This window comes from Budorcas taxicolor, chromosome 13 (assembly GCF_023091745.1).
Source record: "Budorcas taxicolor isolate Tak-1 chromosome 13, Takin1.1, whole genome shotgun sequence".
Lineage (NCBI taxonomy): Eukaryota > Metazoa > Chordata > Mammalia > Artiodactyla > Bovidae > Budorcas > Budorcas taxicolor.
Window position 1 is genome coordinate 2,894,210 of NC_068922.1, and position 25,283 is coordinate 2,919,492.

Below are 25,283 nucleotides of genomic sequence, written 5' to 3' on the forward strand. Positions count from 1 at the left end.
GAAATGTTGGGCTGGAGGAAGCACAAGCTGGAATCAAGATTGCTTGGAGAAATACCAATAACCTCAGATATGCAGATGACAACACCCTTATGGCAGAAAGTGAAGAAGAACTAAAGAGCCTCTTGATGAAAGTGAAAGATGTTGGGAGCCGTGTTAGGCATTACTGACAAAATGGAGGCATGGTCCCCAGTCCCCTCTCATTTAGCAGGTACAGATCCTGGGATGAAGGAGTTAGGCCTTGTAATTCTGACTTGTCTTTTTCCTCTCCTCAGCTGAGTTGACTGAAAAGGAATATTAAGGTGCTTATTGCTCTTGAGAGGAGCATGAGAAGGCACAAAGCCTTCTGCAGCATTGCTCAGAAAATAATTCATAAAGTTAATCACTGACATTTGTTCAAGGACTTTTACAAAAGAGTGTTCCAGGATTAGCACATAGGCTGTAACTTGAGGCCATGGGAGGGATTGATATCTGAAGCCTATTTGTGAGGAGAATGTTTATGGTAAAGGAGTTTACTGAATTTAGGGTTTGCTGCTGCTAAGTCACTTCAGTCGTGTCCGACTCTGCGTGACTCCATAGACGGCAGCCCACCAGGCTCCCCCATCCCTGGGATTCTCCAGACAAGAACACTGGAGTGGGTTGCCATTTCCTTCTCCAATGCATGAAAGTGAAAAGTGAAAGTGAAGTCACTCAGTTGTGTCCAACTCTTAGCGACCCCATGGACTGTGTAGCCCACCAGGCTCCTCCATCCACGGGATTTTCCAGGCAAGAGTACTGGAGTGGGGTGCCATTGCCTTCTCCAGAATTTAGAGTTTAGAAATAATTAAATAGTTAGAAGTTAAAGATTTAAGGAATGTTGTAAAGTTAGCATATTTTACTATCGCTTATAGAAGTTAGGAATTTTTAGAGACACTATAGCTAGAAGCCTTTTTAAGAGATAGTGAGCTCAGGATGTAACGGGCAAACAGGAGTTAGGAAGATAAGTGGTAAACTGAGGAATGTAGCATGAGTTACAATGTAATCACAAGTTAACTATAGGACACATTAGAAAAGGTAGATAAGAGATGATAAGGCTGATTCCGAGAGAATCACTGAAGCAGGAACTCTGTTTGAAGAGCAACAATGATTTATGGAGATAATAAATCTGGGAGAGGGGGATCTGAAAATGTCAAACCTCTGGCCTAATGTTTTTGTAAAGGTATAAAAGAGAATGTTAACCTTGGAATAAACAGGCAGTCCATAGAAAAATGAGAGGCTGTCTCATTCGCTGACACCGTTCAACTCTTCAGGTTGAATCCCTGGCTGCTGGAGTTGGACTCTGGCAGAAAGAGAAGAGTGAAAAAGTTGGCTTAAAGCTCAACATTCAGAAAACTAAGATCATGGCATCTGGTCCGATCACTTCATGGCAAATAGATGGGGAAACAGTGGCTGACTTTATTTTATTGGTCTCCAAAATCACTGCAGATGGTGATTGCAGCCATGAAATTAAAAGAGGCTTTCTCCTTGGAAGGAAAGTTATGACTAATCTAGTCAGCATATTAAAAAGCAGAGACATTACTTTGTCAACAAAGGTCCGTCTAGCCAAGGCTATGGTTTTTCCAGTAATCACATATGGATGTGAGAGTTGGACTGTAAAGAAAGCTGAGTGCCGAAGAATTGATGCTTTTGAACTGTGGTGTTGGAGAAGACTCTTGAGAGTCCCTTGGATTGCAAGGAGATCCAGTCCATCCTAAAGGAGATCAGCCCTGGGTGTTCAGTGGAAGGACTGATGTTGAAGCTGAAACTTCAATATTTTGGCCACCTGATGCAAAGAGCTGACCCATTGGAAAAGACCCTGATGCTGGGAAAGATTGAGGGCAGGAGGAGAAGGGGACGACGGAGGATGAGGTGGTTGGATGGCATCACCGACACAATGGATATGGGTTTGGGTTAACTCCAGGAGCTGGTGATGGACAGGGAGTCCTGGAGTGGTGCAGTTCATGGGGTCGCAAAGAGTCATACACGACTGAGCGACTGAACTGAACTGAAACACTGTAATCAATCTCGCGTTTCCATGCGTGCCTGTGTGTTTTAAGATAATGGAAGAAAGTACATCCGAATTCAGCAGTGGCGACATGGTAGGACTTTATTTCTGTAGTTTTTTAAATTTACTAATCTACTTGTGATGAGTAAGGATTAACTCTAACAGGCTGAAAATAATGAAAGGTTATTAAAGATTACTTCCCAGGGGATCACATTTGCTCCTTTGAATAAAATAACACCAGAAAGTTTCATTTTTGGAGAAGATTCTATTCCACTCTGCTAACTCCTCCAGCTTCCTGCTCCATACATACAGGATCTGGTTTTAGGACACTGAAGCTTTGGAGAAACCTGTTTTTTTGCGTCTCTCTTCTTTTTTGCTGTTAAAAAGAAAACCCACCCATTTCCCACCTCTGCAGCCCACAGGAAGTGACTGTGGCTTGGAGTCACTAGCAGATGGGGCCTCTCAGCCTAAAGGTTGACAATCTATCAAAGATGGTGGCGGTGCCGGCTGATATTACAGATGCCCTGGGGGACCATCGCTTCTCCACCTCCTGCTTCCTGTGCAAGGCCCCACAGCATCCTGCAGCTCTTAGATGGAAGATGCCATTAGGAGCCTGCCCTGAGGATTGCACATGTGAAAGCACCCCTGAGTGACAGAGATCTGGAGTGCTTTGCTGTTAAAACCGACCAACTCCTGAAAACTCACAGTTTATAAAGCTACTGAGTTATCTGTACAGTTGAAACATACACAGGTAGCCCTTGATTTTTTGATTGTGAGAGAAATCGAACTCAAAGTTATTTCTCTCCTACTAACTTTGGTGACCAAAGGGGAAACGTGGGAGGAGAGGGATAGATTAGGAGTTGGAGATTGATATTTACACACTACTGTGTGCAGAGAAGTCAACAAGGACCGACTGCACAGCACAGGTAGCTGTCCTCAGTATTCTGTGATAATCTGTACGGGAAAATAATCTGAAAAAGATGGATAGATGTATATGAAAGACGGAATAACTTTGCTGTGCACCCAAAACTAACAGAACATTGTTCATCAACTATAAGTAAGTAAAGTCACTCAGTCGTGTCCGACTCTTTGTCACCCCGTGGACTGCAGCCCACCAGGCTCCTCAGTCCATGGGATTCTCCAGGCACGAATACTGCAGTGGGTTGCCACTTCCTTCTCCAGGGGATCTTCCCGACCCAGGGATCGAACCCGGGTCTCCCTCATTGGAAGCCGATGCTTTAACCTCTGAGCCACCAGGGAAGCACATCAACCACACTCCAATATAAAATAAAAATAAAATTAAAAATTCAAAAAAGAAAACAATATACAATATTTTTTTTATCCTAAAAAGGCAACTGTCATTATACTTTGTACTTGAGATCACTGGGTTTGTTTTATTTTAAAATTTATTCATCACTAATATTTTCAATGTATTCAACTCTTCAGCCCTCATGCTAATATTTTAAATGCTTTCGACCCTTTGGCTTTATGAGGCAGTAGTATTATATCTACTTTTAACTGAGGTACACAGAAGGCAAGTAACTTGCACAAGGTCAAGCATCTAGAATGGGCAGAACCAAGATCTGGGGTTTATTTTGGAAAGTCTGGCTCCAGAGGGCTCCTCAGCAAGACGATCTCACTGACTGTTTGTAAATTTGTTTTTCTGTAAGGTATATCCTTTCCTTGTTGTTGTTGTTCAGTTGCTAAGCTGTGTCTGACTCTTTGCAATTCTATGTAGCTGCCAGGCTCTTCTGTCCATGAGATTTCTCAGGCAATACTGGAGTGGGTTTCCATTTCCTTTTTCAGGGCATCTTCCCAACCCAGGGATCAAATGCATGTCTCCTGCATTGGCAGGAGGATTCTTTACCACTGAGTCACCTGGGAAGCCCATCCTTTCATTTGATGTTGTTATTGTTCAGTCACTAAGTTGTGTCTGACTCTTTGTGACCCCATGGACTTTCAGCATGACTAAAAGATTGTAATCTTTCAAAATCCACAAATCACCCATTCCTTGCATTTTCTAGGAAGTAATTCCACTTTCAAAGATTTCATAACAAAGTGTTTACATAATCTATTGTGTTATATATTCCATTAAGAGTTAGATATACTATTGTAACATTTATTTTATTTTATCTGTGTTTATAAATCTATCCCTGACTAGAGTGTGTGCCTGTAGAGATGGGGACCGAACATTGTCTTTCTCTAGCACTTCACTGACAAGAACCCAGTAGGTCCAGAGAAAACATTTGCTGAAGATGTGAAAGCTGATGTTAATGCTGACAGCAGCTGCCTCCTCTGCTGCGCTGTTACAAAATCCACCTCGGAGGCCCCCTGCAGCCATTGCCTGACAGCTGTTCGAGTCTCTACCTGAAGGGGTATTCTGGCTGCTGGGGAAGGCTTGGTCACGCATGGGGAGGCTAGATTTTGCCAGGAATTGACTCTTATGAGCTGGAGAAGGCAATGGCAACCCACTCCAGTGTTCTTGCCTGGAGAATCCCAGGGACAGAGGAGCCTAGTGGGCTGCCATCTATGGGGTTGCACAGAGTCAGACACGACTGAAGCGACTTAGCAGAGCAGTAGACTCTTGTGAGCAGCTTGCAACCAGGGAGCGGATGGAGTTGGTGGACAGATGGCCCAGCTTCCCTGCACCATGGAGGCACACTTGTAGCTGTGTCCTGCGAAGTCACTTCCCTGGCAGGCAGCCCCAGGGGGTCTAAACCCCAGTTGCCCACGAGCAACTGGTGTCTTCACTAACACACCTTCTCTTGGCTTCTCTCTTGTACTATTGGAAGCTGGAAAGTTTATGATAATTTACTACATAGCAATAGAAGATGAGTATGAATTCTGGTGCCTGGAAGTTGGGTGCTGCTGTAACAATACCTAAAACCTGAGTGTTTGCTAGGGCTGCCATAATACGGTACCATAGGCTGGTGGCTTAACCAACAGACATTTATTTCCCACAGTTCTGGAAGCTGGAAGTCTGAGATCCAGGAATATGCAGGGTTGCTTCTTCTCAGGCTGCTGACCTTGGCTTGCAACCGTTTGCACTTAGGCATCTGTGGCATCTCTTCCCTCTCTTTGTAAGGACACTAGTTCTATCTGATTAGGATGCATCCTGACAACCTCATTTAATCTTGACTACCTCCCTGAAAGATCCTATTACCAAATAAAATCACACTGTGGGTAGGGGCTTCAGCATGTAGCTTTTGGAGGGGATTCACGACTGAGCGACTTCACTTTTACTTTTCACTTTCATGCACTGGAGAAGGAAATGGCAACCCACTCCAGTGTTCTTGCCTGGAGAATCCCAGGGACACGGGAGCCTGGTGGGCTGCCGTCTCTGGGGTCGCACAGAATCAGACATGACTGAGGTGACTTAGCAGTAGCAATCCATAACAACACAGGGATTTTGCAACCAGAAGTGGGTGGAGGCTGGAGGGATGTTGAGGAATACGGTAGAAAATAGTCTAACTTGCCATGAATTCTTACTAGAATCTGGACTTGGACAAGGTGGATGGTGAGGGCACAGAAACAAATGAGGAACAATTCAGTTCAGTCGCTCAGTTGTGTCTGAATCTTTGCAGCCCCATGGACTGCAGCATGCCAGGCTTTCCTGTCTATCACCAACTCCTAGATCTTGCTCAGAGTCAAGTCCGAGTTGGAGATGCAATCCAACCATCTCATCCTCTGGCTTCCCCTTCTCCTCCTTCCCTCAATCTTTCCCAGCACCAGGGTCTTTTCAAATGAGTCAGTTTTTTGCATCAGGTGGCCAAAATATTGGAGCTTCAGCTTCAGCATCAGTCCTTCCAATGAATATTCAGGACTGATTTCCTTTAGGATGGACTGGTTGGATATCCTTTTAGTCCAAGGGACCCTAAAAAATCTTCAACACCACAGTTCAAAAGGGTTAATTCTTCGGCACTCAGCTTTCTTCATGGTCCAGCTCTCACATCCAGGCATGACTACTGGAGAAACCATTGCTTTGACCAAACGGACATTTGTCGGCAAAGTAATGTCTCTTCTTTTAAATATGCTGTCTAGGTTTGTCATAGCTTTTCTTCCAAGAACTCAGCGTCTTTTAATTTCATGGCTGCAGTCACCATCTGTGGTGATTTTGGAGCCCAAAAAATAAAGTCAGCCACTGTTTCCCCGTCTATTTGCCATGAAGTGATGGGACTGGATGCTATGATCTTCGTTTTCTGAATGTTGAGCTTTAAGCCAGCTTTTTCACTCTCCTCTTTCACTTTCATCAAGAGGCTTTTTAGTTCCTCTTCACTTTCTGCCATAAGGGTGGTGTCATCTGCCAATGTGAGGTTATTGATATTTCTCCCAGCAATTATGATTCCAGCTTGTGCTTCATCCAGCCCAGTGTTTCTCATGATGTACTCTGCATATAAGTTAAATAAACAGGGTGACAATATACAGCCTTGATGTACTCCTTTCCTGATTTGGAACCAGTCTGTTGTTCCATGTCTCGTTTTAACTGTTTCTTCTTGACCTGAATACATATTTCTCAGGAGAAGGTCAGGTAGTCTGGTATTCCAAAATTCTTGAAGAATTTTCCACAGATTGTTGTTCCACACAGTCAAAGGCTTTGGCATAGTCAATAAAGCAGAAGTAGATGTTTTTCTGGAATTCTCTTGCTTTTTTGATGATTCAGTGGATGTTGGCAATTTGATCTCTGGTTCCTCTCTGCTTTTTCTAAATCCAGCTTGAGTATCTGGAAGTTCATGGTTCATGTACTGTTGAAGCCTGACTTGGAGAATTTTGAGCATTACTTTGCTAGTGTGAGAGATGAATGCAATTGTGAAGTAGTTTGAACATTCTTGGGCATTGCCTTTCTTTGGGATTGGAGTGAAAACTGACCTTTTCCAGTCCTGTGGCCACTGCTGAGTTTTCCAAATTTGCTGACATATTGACTGCAGCACTTTAACAGCATCATCTTTTAGGATTTAAAATAGCTCAGCTAGAGTTCCATCACCTCCAGAGGAACATGTTATTGGAAATTGGATGAAGGGAATTCTTGCTGTGTTACTGGTGGAAAGTTCAGAAAAAATGTCTTTTGGAGTTATGTGGAAAGCAGAAACTATGTGATAAATCTCATGATGTATCTACAGAGATTTTCAAGGCAAGTGTGGTAAGTGCCGCCTGGTTTCTTCTTTCTGCTTATGGTAAAATGCAAGAGGAGAGAGATGCATTGAAGGAAGAACTTTCTTTAAAAAAAGGGAAAAAGAATTTCATGACTTAAAAGATTCTGAGCCTCTTTATATGGCCAAGGTGAGAAAAGTTGTACCACCAACACTTAGCTACAAATCAGAAAGATGCAGTCACGCAGAAGGCCTTCTGAGGAAATTAAAGGTGTGCCCCACAGAGTTTCTCGGTCAAACGACAGAACTTCTAGAAAACGTAAAGGCAGCGCCCCTCAGTCATTTCAGGAGAGGCTGAGGTATGGGATGGTTTATCATAACAGTATCTGTGGATATAGCTTTATATATGTGCCCAATGGAGGCAACCACAGTGACAACCACACAAGGTCTACAATTCAAAAATTGTTTCAATAGAAACACTGCTGGGACTTTCCTGGTGGTCCAGTGGTTAAGACTTTGTTTTCCAATGCAGGAGACAAGGGTTCTATTCCTGGTCTAGGAGCTAAGATCTTGTATGCCTCATGGCCAAAAATCCAAATATAAAACAGAAGCATATTGTAACAAATTCAATCAAGACTTTAAAAATGGTCCACATTTAAAAAAAAAATAAAAACAACCCTGGCAGCTTGAACTGCAAGAGACTGAGATATTATGATAGGAAGCTTTCAGAGAAACGTGAATAATCATAACATAACCATCACTTCATAATTGTGTTATGATAAATATATGACTCCAAGCAGGTAGCTTGCACTCTCCTGCTGGCTTTGAAGAAGCAAACTGCCAGAGCAGTTTCTTTGAAAGTACACTTTCAGAGGCCCCAGTAGGAAACAGGCTGATAAAACTCTCAACTGCAAATACGGGTTACTTTTCATGGGAAAAGAGGGCCGAATCAAGACTCTGAGAGAGCGGGGCCTGAGCCACAGAGGAGTATTCCCAAGCTTGAAGCCTAATCAAGGAACTCCCACCATCTACCAGGCTGGATTTCTCAGCAGTATTGGACTAGGGACTCCTTTTAACCTTCTGTTTCTCCTGTTTTGAACCCAAATGGCTATGGCGATTATCCTATGCCTGGTCCACAAGCAAGTGTTGGGAGGGCTGGGGGCACACAGTTCATCTCTGTAGGTTCACAGCTGCACAGATGGAGTGGAGCTGTGCCCTTGCAGCTGTGCCTAATAGATAGCCCCCCAAGAGCTTTGTCTACACCTGACCCCAATTTAACTTGAGATGATGCTCTAACAGGATGAGATGGGAACCCCTGGGCTGGAGTAAACACATTCTGCAGCCGGGGGGACAGTGAGGATCAGAGTGGACAGACCTTCAAGTGGCTCCTCAGTGCCTCTGGCCTCCTGGTGCTCATGGCTCTGTGTGGTCTGCTCGCCATGAGCCTTGGCAGGACCTGTGCCTTGCTTCTAACCGACAGAACTTGACAGAGGTGATAGGATGCCGTGTTCACACTTCAGTGTTATGTTATATGGCAAAGGTCATGGGATGTCACCTGTCCCATGGTTATGTTACATGATTTGGCAACCATGATGGGGCATTACTTCATGACTGAAAGTGAAAGTCACTCAGTTGTGTCTGACTCTTTGCAACCCCATGGTCTATACAGTCCATGGAATTCTCCAGGCCAGAATACTGGAGTGGGTAGCCTTTCCCTTCTCTAAGGGATCTTCCCAACCCTGGGACTGAACCCAGGTCTCCCACATTGCAGGCGGATTCTTTATCAACTGAGCCACAAGGGAAGCCCAAGAATACTGGAGTGGATAGCCTATCCCTTCTCCAGCGGATCTTCCTGACCCAGGAATCCAACTGGGGTCTCCTGCATTGCAGGTGGATTCTTTACCAACTGAGCTATCAGGGTCATGTTTATGTAATGCCAAATACAGAAACCCTAAGTAGGTAGCTCTCACTCTCCTGCTGGCTATGATGAAGCAAACCACCACGAGCTCTACAGAAGCAAGGAGGTGAGTTCTGTCAACAACCTAAATGAGCCTGGATGTGGATTCTTCCCCAGTCAAGCTTCTGGATAACCATGAAACTCAACTGATCTCCGACTGTAGTCCTGTGAGAGATTAAGCACAGAACACTGATTCCATATTCACAGAAATTGTGAGATAATAAATGTGTGTTCTTGTGAGCCATGGCATGTGTGGTAACTTATTATACAGCAACAGAAAACTAATACAAAGATTCTCAATAGGCAATGCATTGTGTGAGTGCAGCAAACTTAGACTAGCGCCCTCCTGGGTTTAGCATTTGCATCGCAATTTTCACCTTATAGGTGAAAGTGAAAGGCACTCAGTTGTGTCCAGCTCTTTGCAACCCCATGGACTCCATGGAATTCTCTAGGCCAGAATACTGGAGTGGGTAGCCTTTCCCTTCTCCAGGGGATCTTCCAAACTCAGGAATCGAACCCAGGTCTTCTGCATTGCAGGTGGATCCTTTATTAGCTGAGCCACAGGGGAAGCCCAAGAATACTGCAGTGGGTAGCCTATCCCATTTCTAGCAGATCTTCCCGACTCAGGAATCGGACTGGGATCTCCTGTATTGCAGGCAGATTCTTTGCCAACTGAGCTATCAGGGAAGCCCTATAGGTAACAATAGTAGCATCCAATCAGGTGGATGGTGATGTGTGGCTTCGAAATGATCAAAGAATTGATCAACTTCTCTAGTCCTAATTTAGAGTCAACAACATAATGCTCATAGTTAAAATCACATGACAAAATGATAAGGACTGTAGGATTTGACAGTAGCCCCAAGAAACATATAGCTGCCATCTTTGTGCCCCAATTTCTGTGAGATGCTAAATCAAGATAAAATTAAATCTTTCAAGTTCTGAGTATGTGTGGGAGTCACAGGGAGTCCATGCTTTTTCCTCTGGATTTAGAAGGACTATTTTCAGTTAGGTCACCCCTGCCAGGAGAGAAGAGTTGGGGCAAATAAGGCATCTCTGAAAACAGAGTCTCTGAATATAGAGTTTCCCAGCTATCAAAGCACAGCCATTCTCCCTGGGCGAGTTCAGCTGTCAGGAGTTCAGAGCAGGCCACTCCACGGGGAAGCCACACAAATCTGGAGGCATGCCTGTGATCTGAGTGCTCGCTGTTTGACCTCTGATGTGATCAGCTCGGGGGGCAGGGAGGCCACCGTGGACAGAGGAGGGGCAAGAGCCTTTGAAGGCTTACTCACTTGCTCCTTGGTGCTTGATTCTGTCACCGTGTGGGATCTGTCCATCTTCTCCTTGGAATGACAGCTGGGGACAGAGTCACTACAGGAATGCTGGGAGAGGGATTTTCTCGGAAATAGACCCAACTATCAAATTGTCATAAGTTACTTCCCAGTACAAACGATGACTGACAATTGCTTTAAAATGGTACATCCTATTTATGTTTACCTTCAGGGTGACTACAGATACCGAACTCTTGAGAGGGAGTGTCTGGGAGCATTTGTTCATGAGGCCTTAGTGGTCCAATTTTCACTGGAAGCCTAGGATCTTCTGTGTTCTAGCATCATGGAACACGAACGTCAGGCTGTTCTCTACTTGTTCTCTGAGCTGAAGTTGTGAGATCCAGTCATTTGTGATACAGAAACGTCACGTGGATGTTCAGTGTTGGCCAGAGAACCCAGAGGAGGTGTTTGTTTAATGCCTAGCTCTCCTCAGAATAAAAGAAGGGGTGAGTACCGGCAGGGCTCACTCTCCTGGGATAATTCCTTCTGCCCTGAAAATATCAGTTTTTGCTTTTGCTTTTTGGAGTAACATCTAGGCCATAGGTGCTGAAGGCTGCTCCAACTGTGAAAGGAAATGTCAAGGTAGCTTAGGTGAAGCACTGCTCTAAAAGAGGAAAGATGGTAACGATAAGCAGAGGGGGTCAACTTTTACTTTTTTTTTTTTTTGACTTTCAAAGGTGGCTGTGTGGGTGGTGGGGAGCGGAGGTGGGGTGGGGAGTGGTGGGTGTGTGTGGGGCATGCCTCACTTACACAACAGAAAACGCTTTTCAGAAGTTTCCAGATTTGGTTGGATCATAGAAATGAAGACGGACAATAAACCTGGCTTTGGCTTTGGCCTTACCCACTACTCTGGGACTGAGCTCACTTGCCCCAATCTCCTGAATTTAGGTAAGGGAGAGAATGGGTCAGGTGTAACGTTTTCTTTCCACAGTCTCTGGTGCTGGGAAGGTTGAGAAGGCACAGTGAAAATGGAAGGAGGTTCCAGAAAGCAATGGGCACCAAGAGAGCTGTGAGACTCCAAGTCTGTTGTCCTCACTGATTTTAAAAGTGCAGAAATGCTTGGGGCTGTTACACTGGGATGACCCAGAGGGATGGGATGGGGAGAGAGGTGGGAGGGGGCTCAGGATGGGGAACACGTGTATACCCATGGTGGATTCATGTTGATGTATGGCAAAACCAATACAATATTGTAAAGTAATTAGCCTTCAATTAGGACAAATAAATTTATATTAAAAAAAGTGCAGAAATACTAAAACTTTAGTGAAGGTTAATCACCTGTTCTGCCAGTGAAAGTCTGCATTCTAATCAACCTAATAGACACTGCTGTGGGTATTTCTTTTTTTTTTTTAAATTGATTTGTAAATTTTTGTGACTTGTTTTCCTTTTTAAATTTATTTATGTATTTCCTTATTGCTTGGCTGTGTTGAGCCGTGGGTGTAGCATGCAGGATCTTTGCTGCGTCACACAGAATCTTTTGTTGCAGCACACAGATGAGCTGTGGCGTGTGGGGTCCAGCACATGTGGGCTTTGGTAACTGTGGGACATGGGAGCTTACTTGCTCCCCAACACATGGAGCTTAATTCCCCTACCAGGGATTGAACCTGCACCCCCGTACTGCAAGGCAGATTCTTAACTGCTGGACCCCCAGGAAAGACCCTGCTGTAGGTGGTTTTTTTTTTTAAACATTAAAAAAAATTTTATTTTTACTTTATTTTACAATACTGTATTGGTTTTGCCATACATTGACATGAATCCACCACGGGTGTACCTGTGTTCCCAAACATGAACCCCCCTCCCACATCCCTCCCCATAACATCCCTCTGGGTCATCCCCGTGCACCAGCCCCAAGCATCCTGTATCCTGCATCAGACATAGACTGGCGATTCATTTCTTACATGATAGTATACATGTTTCAATGCCATTCTCCCAAATCATCCCACCCTCTCCCTCTCCCACAGAGTCCAAATGTCTGCTATACACATCTGTGTCTCTTTTGCTGTCTTGCATACAGGGTCATCATTACCATCTTTCTAAATTCCATATATATGTGTTAGTATACTGTATTGGTGTTTTTCTTTCTGGCTTACTTCACTCTGTATAATCCGCTCCAGTTTCATCCATCTCATTAGAACTGATTCAAATGTATTCTTTTTAATGGCTGAGTAATACTCCATTGTGTATATGTACCACAGCTTTGTTATCCATTCATCTGCTGATGGACATCTAGGTTGTTTCCATGTCCTGGCTATTATAAACAGTGCTGCGATGAACATTGGGGTACATGTGTCTTTTTCTATTCTGGTTTCCTCGGTGTGGATGCCCAGCAGTGGGATTGCTGGGTCATATGGCAGTTCTATTTGCAATTTTTTAAGGAATCTCCACACTGTTCTCCATAGTGGCTGTACTAGTGTGCATTCCCACCAACAGTGTAAGAGGGTTCCCTTTTCTCCACACCCTCTCCAGCATTTATTACTTGCAGACTTTTGGATTGCAGCCATTCTGACTGGTGTGAAGTGGTACCTCATTGTGGTTTAGATTTGCATTTCTCTAATAATGAGTGATGTTGGGCATCTTTTCATGTGTATGTCTTCTTTGGAGAAATGTCTATTTATTTCTTTGGCCCATTTTTTGATTGGGTCGTTTATTTTTCTGGAATTGAGCTGCATAAGTTGCTTGTATATTTTTGAGATTAGTTGTTTGTCAGTTGCTTCATTTGCTATTATTTTCTCCCATTCTGAAGGCTGTCTTTTCACCTTAAAGTGATGTTTTTGATGAGAAGTTTTGGCATATATGCAATCTGCCCCCAAAATTTCATTTATAATTAACTTTTTCTTTTAAAAAAATTAATGATTGCTGCAAGACACACATTACTTCTTCTGTAAGAGGTTTGTGCTTCTCTTAAATATCTTTTGATAAGCTCAGAGTCAGAAGGACTTCCTAAATCTTAACTGTTCATATCCATTTAATTAACATGCCCTGAAAATCTGCAGGATTGCATATCAAATCAATATTGCCAGCACATTATAAAATTGAATCTGACCTTTATATGAATAAATTTATTTTGCAATAGAACAATTTCTTGATCTGAGACCTGTGTCCTTCATGGACAGGAATTTAACCAACGGCCTGACTGTGGCTCACAAAGGCCCCACCATCCAGTGTCTGAATGGACTTCCCCACCCCTTCCCTGCCCACTTTTTCCCAGCTCCCCCGGCCCCAGGCTGATTCCCCATGCCTGTTCCCACCCCCAGGGTCTTTGCACATGTTCTTCCTTCCTCCTCTGAATTCCTCCCCCTCCTAGGTCTTCTTCCTGGTTCCCTCATCACCTTCTTGAAGACTCTCCTCAAGGGCTCTGCATGGCTTCACCCTCAGATACTTTATATTATGATGATACTTTCTTTTCTTCATCATATTTATTGCTACATAGGTGTGCTGTTTGTTTATTTAGATCATAGTCGTCTTTCTGTGAGATTACAGCTCCTCAGGACAGGGACCTAGCACTTATGGACATCCCACTCACCTAGAGTGAGGCTCCAGTAAATACCTGTTGAATGAATGGGTGATATTAATGTAAAATTTTCTGCATTCTGGGGGTTTTAAAGATACAGATCTCAGAATTGACTCTGAGGTAACAAACAAGTTTTGACTGGGTAAATAGGAAGACATAAACTGTGAGGCAAATTCTTTATCACCAGGGAAGTCCTGAGATGGTATCTTTCAGATTTGGTAGGACTTTGTAACCCTAAGAAGGTTTAAAAATAAGTACTGCAGCATGAGCCAAGAAATTATATAATGTCTATTGAAATAATGAAGAAAGGAAGAAAAACCAAATTATTAATATTTTTGTAATAACCAAAGTATTAATATTTTAGTAAGAGGTTAAGTGTTGGTGAAACAACATATTTTATAGCCATTATGACAATTATGATATTTGATGTGTCTTTACTATTTCTCTTTGAACACATTTACTTTCTTGTGTTAATGTTTGAACCAGCGAAGAAAACTTAAAATATTTCACCTGTGATGTTCTTGAAATATTTGGGAGCATGTGACTACTTAATACTTAAATGCATAGTTTGATTAATGTTACTAATTTAATATTAGGTACTGGTATTTTTCAAAAATATTTAAGAGATCCATAATTTTTATCACATTGTTAAACTAAGTACAAATAGTAGAAGGTATTCTCCATACACCAAAGCTCCTTAGACAGTTGGGATCTGGCCACTGAAGCATCGCAAGGGGAATACTAGCACCCTCCTTTTATAGACAAGGAAACTCCTGTCTAAAGCAGCAGGCAGGTGACTTATCTAAGGCCGCCCAGTTTGTAGTTGGCTGATCTTGGCCTTACACATCATGTGCTCACTCCTGGGATCTCCTCTTCCTATTTCTAAATGCTTTTAAAATAAATTTATATTAAAAATAAATAAATAAATAAATAAATAAAAAGTACCCCCCCCAAATAAAATGGCCATTCTTTTTATTTTTTTATTGGAGTATAGTTGATTTACAATGTTGTGATATAAAGGCTTTTTTAACATTATTCTCTCTGTGTGTATTAACATTTTAAAATGATTTCTAGGCTATTAAAAAGGGTGATCATTAAGTTCAAGCTTCAGTCCACCTAAAAGAGTGGTTCTTAAAGTGTGTCCTCCACCCATCAGTGGCATCAGCAGCATCTGAGAGTTTGCTAGACAGGCAAACCATCCACCCAGAATGAGTGAATCAGAATCTCCAGGGTGGGGCCAGGAATCTTGGATTTAATAAAATCCTTAGGAGACTCGGCTGAAAGTCCAAGAGAACCACTAGGCAAGAACAAACATGACCATTTAGCCAGCCCTTTATATGAAAGTGTTAGCTGCTCAGTCATACCTGACTCTTAGAGACCACATGGACTATAGCCCACCAGTCTCCTCTGCCCATGGAATTCTCCAGGCAAGAAAAGTGGAGTAGGTTGCCATTTCCTTCTCCAGGGGCTCTTCCTGACCTACAGATTGAACCCAGGTCTCCTGAATTGCAGGCAGATTCTTTATCATCTGAGCCAGCAGCAAGGCACATTCCTAACCACCAGACCATGAAGACCCTTTATATAAAATATCTAATTCAGCAGGAATTTTGGTAATGACATGCTTATGACATTCTTGCAGACAAAACAATGTCACATAAAAAAGGAGTTTCTCAAAGTTATTTTCCAAAAGTTTTATGTTTTACAGGGTGCTCCCCACCCCACCCTCACCTTGCTGACAGGCCTTTGGCTTGGGTACCTGAAGTTTAACTTTTGACACAATTCTAAGCTAACCTTTGGCTCTTGGTTTCTGAGATTTGGAAATGTTGGCCGGTGTAAACTTGCACTGCTATATTATGTGGACAAATTCCTTTGCAATGATCTAAATCAAGGTTCTCAAAGCAGGTCCCCACACCAGCAGCATCAGTGTTACCTGGAATCTTTTCAGAATTGCAAATTCTCAGGCTCCATCCTAGCCCTGCTCAATCAGAAACTCTGGGGATAGGCCTGGCAATCTGTGCTTATCAAGCCCTCCAAGTGATACTGTTGGACTATAGCTTGAGAAATACTGATCTGCAAGAATCTACGTAGAAGAGTATATCCGAGTGACTTTGACATGTGATTTAAATAAGGTTTGGACCGAAGCAGCTGACACAACCAATCAGAGAAGACAGTGTTGGTTGTAATGGTGAAGTTACATTCAAAACCAGCCAGCCTAAAGTTTACAGTTCTGAAGAAATAGTACTTTGCCACAACCTAAGGAACTGTATACCTCTTCCACTACTGCTTTTATATCGCAATCTCTTTTCTCATTTTCCTTTGTCTATTTTAAAGGACAATTTGACTCCAAATTAGAATTGTCAGTTCTACTTTAAAAAAAAAAAAAAAAAAACTTTGCCAAAATGGGCTTTAAACATGTACAACTCTACCTATTCATTACTTTCTATCAATTCATTCAAGGCTTCTTATTCCAAAGACTGTTCTGACTTCTGCAACGTATTCTGCATAGTTTATCTCTGGTCCTTCTCAGGTCATTTGCAAGATTTCGCCAGAGGAGTCTTATCTAAAGAAATCATTCAAACTTCGTGGTGCACTCTTGCCCCTTGAACCTATTATTTTCCTAATTTGAGGAGCTGGTACAGTCAGCAGATTCACTATGATACAAAAGTGCTGACAGCACCAACTGCATTCATAGGGTCTGAAGAAGGAGAAGCTTCATCTAAAGGGGTTTGGTGAGAGTATGAAGGATGGATTTCTTGGGTGTCTTTCAGTTAGGAAGCATTTAATTAACTGGTCTTTCTGGGGAAAATTCAACCCAGACTTCCAGATGTTCAAGCTGGTTTTAGAAAAGGCAGAGGAACCAGAGATCAAATTGCCAACATCTGCTGGATCATCAAAAAGGCAAGAGAGTTCCAGAAAAACATCTATTTCTGCTTTATTGAGTATGCCAAAGCCTTTGACTGTGTGGATCACAATAAACTGTGGAAAATTCTGAAAGAGATGGGAATACCAGACCACCTGACCTGCCTCTTGAGAAACCTGCATGCAGGTAAGGAAGCAACAGTTAGAACTAGACATGGAACAACAGACTGGTTCCAAATAGGGAAAGGAGTACATTAAGGCTGTATATTGTCACCCTGCTTATTTAACTTATATGCAGAGAACATCATGAGAAACACTGGGCTGGATGAAGCACAAACTGGAATCAAGATTGCCAGGAGAAATATCAATAAGCTCAGATATGCAGATGACACCACCCTTATGGCAGAAAGTGAAGAAGAACTAAAGAGCCTCTTGATGAAAGTGAAAGAGGAGAGTGAAAAAGTTGGCTTAAAGGTCAACATTCAGAAAACTAAGATCATGGCATCTGGTCCCATCACTTCACGGGAAATAGATGGGGAAAAAGTGGAAACAGTGGCTGACCTTATTTTTGGGCTCCAAAATCACTGCAGATGGTGATTGCAGCCATGAAATTAAAAGAGGCTTTCTCCTTGGAAGGAAAGTTGTGACCAACCTAGACAGCATATTAAAAAGCAGAGACATTATTTTACCAACCAAGGTCCATCTAGTCAAGGCTATGATTTTTCCAGTGGTCATGTATGGATGTGAGAGTTGGACTATAAAGAAAGTTGAGCACCGAAGAATTGATGCTTTTCAACTGTGATGTTGGAAAAAACTCTTAAGAGTCCCTTGGACTGCAAGGACATCCAACCATTCCATTCTAAAGGAGATCAGTCCTGGGTGTTCATTGGAAGGACTGATGTTGAAGCTGAAACTCCAATACTTTGGCTAGCTGATGCGAAGAGCTGACTCATTTGAAAAGACCCTGATGCTGGGAAAGATTGAGGGCAGGAGGAGATGGGGATGACAGAGGATGACATCATTTGATGGCATCACCAACTCGATGGACATGAATTTGAGTTGGAAGTTCGTGATGGACAGACCATCCCCATGGAAAAGAAATGCAAAAAAGCAAAATGGCTGTCTGGGGAAGCCTTATGAATAGCTGTGAAAAGAAGAGAGGTGAAAAGCAAAGGAGAAAAGGAAAGATATAAGCATCTGAATGCAGAGTTCCAAAGAATAGCAAGAAGAGATAAGAAAGCCTTCTTTAGTGATCATTGCAAAGAAATAGAGGAAAACAACAGAATGGGAAAGACTAGAGATCTCTTCAAGAAAATTAGAGATATTAAGGGAACGTTTCATGCAAAGATGGGTTCGATAAAGGACAGAAGTGGTATGGACCTAACAGAAGCAGAAGACATTAAGAACAGATGGCAAGAATACACAGAAGAACTGTACAAAAAGGATCTTTATGACCCGGATAATCACGATGGTGTGATCACTCATCTAGAACCAGATATCTTGGAATGTGAAGTGAAGTGGGCCTTAGAAAGCATCACTATGAACAAAGCTAGTGGAGGTGATGGAATTCCAGTAGAGCTATTTCAAATCCTGAAAGATGATGCTGTGAAAGTGCTGCACTCAGTATGCCAGCCAATTTGGAAAACTCAGCAGTGGCCACAGGACTGGATAAGGTCAGTTTTCATTCCAACTCCAAAGAAAGGCAATGCCAAAGAATGATCCAACTACCACACAACTGCACTCATTTCACACGCTAGTAAAGTAATGCTCAAAATTCTCCAAGCCAGGCTTCAGCAATACGTGAACTGTGAACTTCCTGATGTTCAAGCTGGTTTTAGAAAAGGCAGAGGAACCAGAGATCCAATTGCCAACATACGCTGGATCATGGAAAAGCAAGAGAGTTCCAGAAAAACATCTATTTCTGCTTTATTGACTATGCCAAAGCCTTTGACTGTGTGGATCACAATAAACTGTGGAAAATATTGAAAGAGATGGAAATACCAGACCACCTAACCTGCCTCTTGAGAATTCTGTATGTAGGTCAGGAAGCAACAGTTAGAACTGGACATGGAACAACAGACAGGTTCCAAATAGTAAAAGGAGTACGTCAAGGCTGTATATTGTCACCCTGCTTACTTAACTTGTATGCAGAGTACATCACGAGAAACGCTGGACTGGAAGAAGCACAAGCTGGAATCAAGATTGCCAGGAGAAATATCAATAAGCTCAGATATGCAGATGACACCACCCTTATGGCAGAAAGTGAAGAGGAACTAAAAAGCCTCTTGATGAAAGTAAAAGAGGAGAGTGAAAAAGTTGTCTTCAAGCTCAACATTCAGAAAACAAAGATCATGGCATCCAGTCCCATCACTCCATGGGAAATAGATGGAGAAACAGTGGAAACAGTGTCAGACTTTATTTTTGGGGGGTCCAAAATCACTGCAGATGCTGATTGCAGCCATGAAATTAAAAGATGCTTACTCCTTGGAAGAAAAGTTATACCAACCTAGATAGCATATTGAAAAGCGGAGATATTACTTTGCCGACTAAGGTCCGCCTAGTCAAGGCTATGGTTTTTCCAGTAGTCAGGTATGGATGTGAGAGTTGGACTGTGAAGAAGGCTGACTGCTGAAGAATTGATGCTTTTGAACTGCGGTGTTGGAGAAGACTCTTGAAGGTCCCTTGGATTGCAAAGAGATCCATCCAGTCCATTCTGCAGGAGATCAACCCTGGGATTTCTTTGGAAGGAATGATGCTAAAGCTGAAACTCTTTTGGCCGCCTCATGCGAACAGTTGACTCATTGGAAAAGACTTTGATGCTGGGAGGGATTGAGGGCAGGAGAAGAAGGGAACAACCAAGGATGAGATGGCTGGATGGGATCACTGACTCGATGGACATGAGTCTGAGTGAACTCCAGGAGTTGGTGATAGACAGGGAGGCCTGGAGTGCTGTGATTCACGGGGTCGCAAAGAATCGCGACTGAGTGACTGAACTGAACTGAACTGAACTGAACTGAACTGATGGACAGCGAGGCCTGGCGTGCTGCAGTTCATGGGGTCACAAAGAGTCGGACATGAATGAGCGACTGAACTGAACTGAACTGACTCTTGTCGTTCCTTGTCTGTACTTATTTATTTTTTTCACAGACATTACTGTGCCTGAAATGTGCAGAAATCCAGGACTGGATTCACACTTGAGATTTATTTTCCAGTCATTTCTCTGTTAGCATTTAAATGTCTATAACCGACATTCCCCCATACAGACTGGATTCTCACACATTTGGCATCCAAGTTGGGAAGCCCATTATGTGAGTAAGAGAAACATGGGGCTCAGTTAGGTAACTTTGCTCCAATTCTCTGTGGGGCTGATAAATTCTGTCAAAGAAGAAAGGTAGCCAGCTCACCCAGGAGATGGAAGAAATGAGCTAGAAGATTCTCTTATGTCCAACAGCCACTGCACATGATGCATTATCACTGAGATGGGAGCTTCCTACTTTTCTGCCAGCCAGGACCTGCTAGGACTAGCACAAGTGAAAAGCCATGGTGCAATAGATGTTACTCTAACCTCATCCCATAATAAGAACATTCCACACTCCCTGACAAGAGAGCACACCCTGGCCTTTAGCTAGGATGATACACTAAAACAGCTCCCTTCCAGAATACTCCTCATCAAATGGCAATTTCTTAAAGTTAAGCAAATAGCCCTTGTTTCATTTGGACATTCTCCTTTGCCATGATGATCAATAGCAGACAACTTTTTGGGGCATACTTCATCTTCCTTTTCTGGGTTTTATAAAAACTTGGAATATTGCAAAAAATAATGAAACGATAAAGCAAATTCTTTCCAATCTCAATTTCTTTTTAGATAAGTTCCAGCCTATTATTTAGTCATTAGTGAGGCATTTATCTTTTTTTCCAGAGAAAATCATCTTCAATAGAAGGATCAGTTCAGTTCAGTTCAGTTGCTCAGTCGTGTCTGACCCTTTGGACTGCAACACTCCAGGCCTCCTTGTCCAGGATACTGCCTAATATTAACAAGTAGAGTTGGTTAACTGGTCAGCTTCTATTAAATGTTGATCAATAACTGTTTAAGATGAGAGGTTCCTTTTTGTCCCTAAAGATTTATCTTCTTGAATATCCACCTCTTTTTTATATTTCAGCTGGCCTGAAAAGTTTCAAAATCTTATCAGAACATAAAATTTACAAGATGCAAGATTAAAACACTCTGTATCAATCTTTGGGCAGGACAGACCCACATGTTCAGTACTAGAATAAATTGACTAATAAGACATGAATAAATGACAGAATCACAATTCCAAGTTACTCAGTGCAAGTGATCTCTTACAAGCATTTCTTGTAATTTATCAGTTAGGTTCCTTCTTTACACCCTTTAAAAATGCATCCATTGTTGTTTTACATATCATTTAAGCCCAGTGTATTCAATATGCATGTTAATACAGAATAAGGTATTTACATAGCTCAGATGCCTACTGATATAAGAAGTGAAGACAGAATTTGACCTATTGGATAACATGATGATAAGCTTCAGTGATGTTTAATTCCCATAGGAAGCCTTTGGGCAATGTGATGGCCCAGGGAATTCTTATCATCCTGATGTACAGAAGGAAACTGCAAAGGCTAAGTTTTTGGTAGTCTCTTGACCTATCTGAAATGTTTTGAGTCTGATTTCCACTTTAATGCAATGATCCTGATGAACAGTCCTTTTAAAAATCTACTAGCTATTTGTTTAAGGTAAGTTATATCTTATTTTAGGAATCTCATAATTCATTTTTATTTGAAATCTCTCTCTCTCTTAGACTATGAAGACTATATATGTATAATTTATAAGTATGTATACACTTAAAATATATTTTATTATATACAAAATATATATGCATATGTATATATGTGTGTATAATACATAAAAATCATTTAGTATAGTTAAAACCTGTTCTTACTAAACTTTATATAAAAGTTTAGACATTCTGAGGGCAAATGCATAACAACACAAGGCTGCCTAATATAATATCTACTCAGAGGTTACTGACACAAACACCATTTAAAGTAGAAATAAACATTTCCTATTTTGTGATTGCATTGTATGAATATGAGTAAAAATGACTCACATCTGAAAGTTGAGGTTGCTTTTCATGTTCTGCAATTTACAATAAGTGGTGAACATTATAATCACTGAAGAATAACTGTGGATAATATGTGGATATTTAACAACAAATACATGATTTAGGCATTTGAGAGCTCACCCTGCATCAAATGAGGTCACGCTTTTCAAGCCAACTTAAAGAGCAAGTCCTGGCCATACCTTCATGGGCGCCAGCTGGATGGGCGTGATGCAGGAAGGGTCCACCATGGGCTTCGGCCTGTTGGCAGTGTCTGCTAGCAGGCTGTGCCACTGCTGTGGGAGGCCAGTAAATTTCTGTTCCTGTGGATCAAACCCAGTGTGAACCCTGTGTTCAAAGTTGGATGGGCCCGATATTTCAATCTTTTTCTTTTTTTTTCCAAACATGATGCAAAAACCTGAGAAATGAAAACAGAAAAGGAAGTGGTTGATTATCTTGCCAGCCAGAAGACACAGGAAAATCAGTAATTCACTCATCATTCTATCTTTTCAGCTTTTCCACTATTAGTTGCAGACAATGCAAGTTGTACTTTCAGAGTCTGTAGATGAGGCTGCTACTGCTAAGTCGCTTCAGTCGTGTCCGACTCTGTGCGACCCCATAGATGGCAGCCCACCAGGCTCCCCCATCCCTGGGATTCTCAAGGAAAGAACACTGAAATGGGTTGCCATTTCCTTCCCCAATGCATGAAAGTGAAAAGTGAAAGTGAAGTTGCTCAGTCATGTCCTACTCTTAGTGACCCCATGGACTGCAGCCCACCAGGCTCCTCCGTCCATGGGATTTTCCAGGCAAGAGTACTGGAGTGGGGTGCCATTGCCTTCTCCGGTAGATGAGGCAACTTCATTCAGAAATTTTGCTTTTTCCTTATATTTGCCACGTGGAGTAAGGTTTCCTGACTCGCTGAGTTTGGTCATGTGACTCACTTTAACTAATGGACTGTGGAGGAAGAAAAAGTCCTTCAGTTCAAGGTGGAAAAGTTTTAAGATTTTTTTGATGTGGACAATTTTTATTATCTTTACTGGATTTGTTACAAAACTGCTTCTCTGTTATGTTTTGTTTTGTTTTCTTGGCCCTAAGGCGGGTGGGATCAAACCTGCACCCCTTGCACTGGAAGGCAAAGTCTTAGCCACCGGGCCACCAGGGAAGTCTCCAGGGTGGAGGTTTTTGAAGGCATTGTGTTTCCACTTCCCTCTTACACTTCTGCCACTTGGCATGCACATCTCTCTAGTGGGCGATGCTCCCTCAGCCAAGATTCTGGAAGGAGAGATGCATGAAGCAGACACAAATCTGACCTCCAGCCTGGAGTCAGACCAACAACTGACTTGTGAGTATGAAATAAATGTTTGTCATGGAGCCATTAAGACCTTGTATTTGTTTGCTATGTGGCGTTACCAAAGCAAAAGGTGACTAGCACACATGGAGAAGCATCTCAAAGTCTGATGTGCACTTAAAATCTAAAACATGTGTATGGAAAAATGTGTGTAAACATGAGGAATGGGGTTAATAATTATATTTACCACAAAAATTTTATTAGGATTAAACAAGTAAAAAAGTGCAAAAAAAAGGTCTGAAAAGCACCTGGCACAAAGTGAGTGCCAAGTGCTACAAGTATGAAACATACCTCTGGACGAATAGACCAGAGATTGACTGGTATTGCCTGCAGAGAAGGGAGCCAGGAGGAAGCAGGGAACAATATCTACTTTATATTGGATATTTAGAATTTTATACAACGTATTTCACTTGTTTGAAACAATGCAGTTTACCTATTTAAAACCTCCTATGGTTTCCCTGGTGGCTCAGTGACAACCTGTCTGCCAATACAGGAAACACAGGTTCAATCCCTGGGTTGGGAAGATCCCTGAAGAAGGAAAGGGCAGCCCACTCCAGTATTCTTGCCTGGGAAATCCCATGGACAGCACAGCCTGGTGGGCTACAGGCCATGACTTTCCAAAAGAGTTGGACATGACTTTGCCACTAAACAACAACAAAGGACAAAGATACACATAGAAAATATGTAAAATAGTCACGTTATGCTTTACATTTATTGAAAACACGTAAGGTACCCTGGGCTTGAATGCCACTTAGTATTCACTGTGATTGCAGGTGACTGCTTTTCCCTCTCTGAATTTATTGTGAACAGGACAATCACAATCATTTGGGGAATCCCAAGGACCCTGTTGCACCTTTTACAAAACATGGTGCATTGACTTCAATGTTACTTTGTGGGGGAAACCTTGTCCCAGCCCTCAGACTTGAGTAGGTGGGTTATACATACATTGCTACAGTCACGTACATATTTTTCTCCATGCTTATTCACTTGCTGTCAGTTAAACAGTGGCATGCTTATTATCTGTCTTCCCTTCTAGAATATAAGATCCATAAGAGCAGGGATGCTGTCCACTTGTTCATTACTGTTGGCCAATATCTGGCACATGGTAGGGGTCAAGAAATATTTGCTGAGAGACTAACATCACCCAGAACAGAACTTTTAGTGAAGAACACTTAGGATTAGAGCTCCACAGATGTTAACATCGTCTTTTTCACTCTCCCTCCCTCCCTTCCCTTCATCCTCCTTTGGAACTTCTGTTGTTGTTGTTTTTTTTAACTGTTTATCCCTGCTCAGCCAGCAGGGGTTTCCGACTTCCTTCTAGTTTTCTAATGCTTCTGTTCTTTCACTGCCTGGTGAGAACCTGCTTTCTGGTTGGCTGTCTTTTTGCTGTAATTTCACATGTTGGAAGGGACAAAGGAGCTCGCATTGATCTCTTCTAATAAAGTGAAAGAAAGTGAAGTTGCTCAGTCATGTCCGACTCTTTGCGACCCGTGGACTGTAGCGCACCAAGCTCCTCTGTCCATGGGATTCTCCAGGCAAGAATACTGGAGTGGGTTACCATTTCCTTCTCCAGGGGATCTTCCCGACCCAGGGATCGAACCCAGGTCTCCCACATTGCAGGCAGATGCTTTAACCTCTGCGCCACCAAGGGCACTAATACCATTCATGAGGTTCCGACCTCAAGCAACAATCACCTCCCAAAGGCCTCGCTTCCTACTGCCATCACACTGGGGCTTTGGGGATGGCTCAGCAGTAAAGAATTCACCTGCAAATGCAGAAGATGCAGGTTCGATTCCTGAGTTGGGAAGATCCCCTGGAGAAGGGAATGGCAGCCCACTCCAGTATTCCTGCCTGGAGAATCCCATGGACAGAGGAGCCTGGTTACAGTCCATGGAGTCACAAAAGACTCAACTCATTAAGTCACAACTTAATGACTAAACGACGTTTGGATTAGAATGTCCACACATGGATTTTGGAGAGACACATTCAGACCACAGCACAGCATATATAGTCTCTTGACAGGGATCAGAGTCTTCATAGCATTAACTCCCCTGACTTT

The 25,283-nt window shown here is 42.4% G+C and overlaps 1 protein-coding gene across 1 annotated transcript in view; it reads right to left on the reverse strand.

Moving 5' to 3' along the window:
• The window catches only part of PAK5 (p21 (RAC1) activated kinase 5), a 116,164-nt gene extending 93,881 nt beyond the window's left edge, over positions 1 to 22,283 (reverse strand). The window contains exon 1 of the mRNA XM_052651091.1: positions 22,080 to 22,283. Within this exon, the coding sequence (XP_052507051.1) occupies positions 22,080 to 22,283 (204 nt within the window). The remainder of the gene's footprint in view (positions 1 to 22,079) is intronic.
• Between the last annotated feature and the right edge of the window lie 3,000 nt (positions 22,284 to 25,283).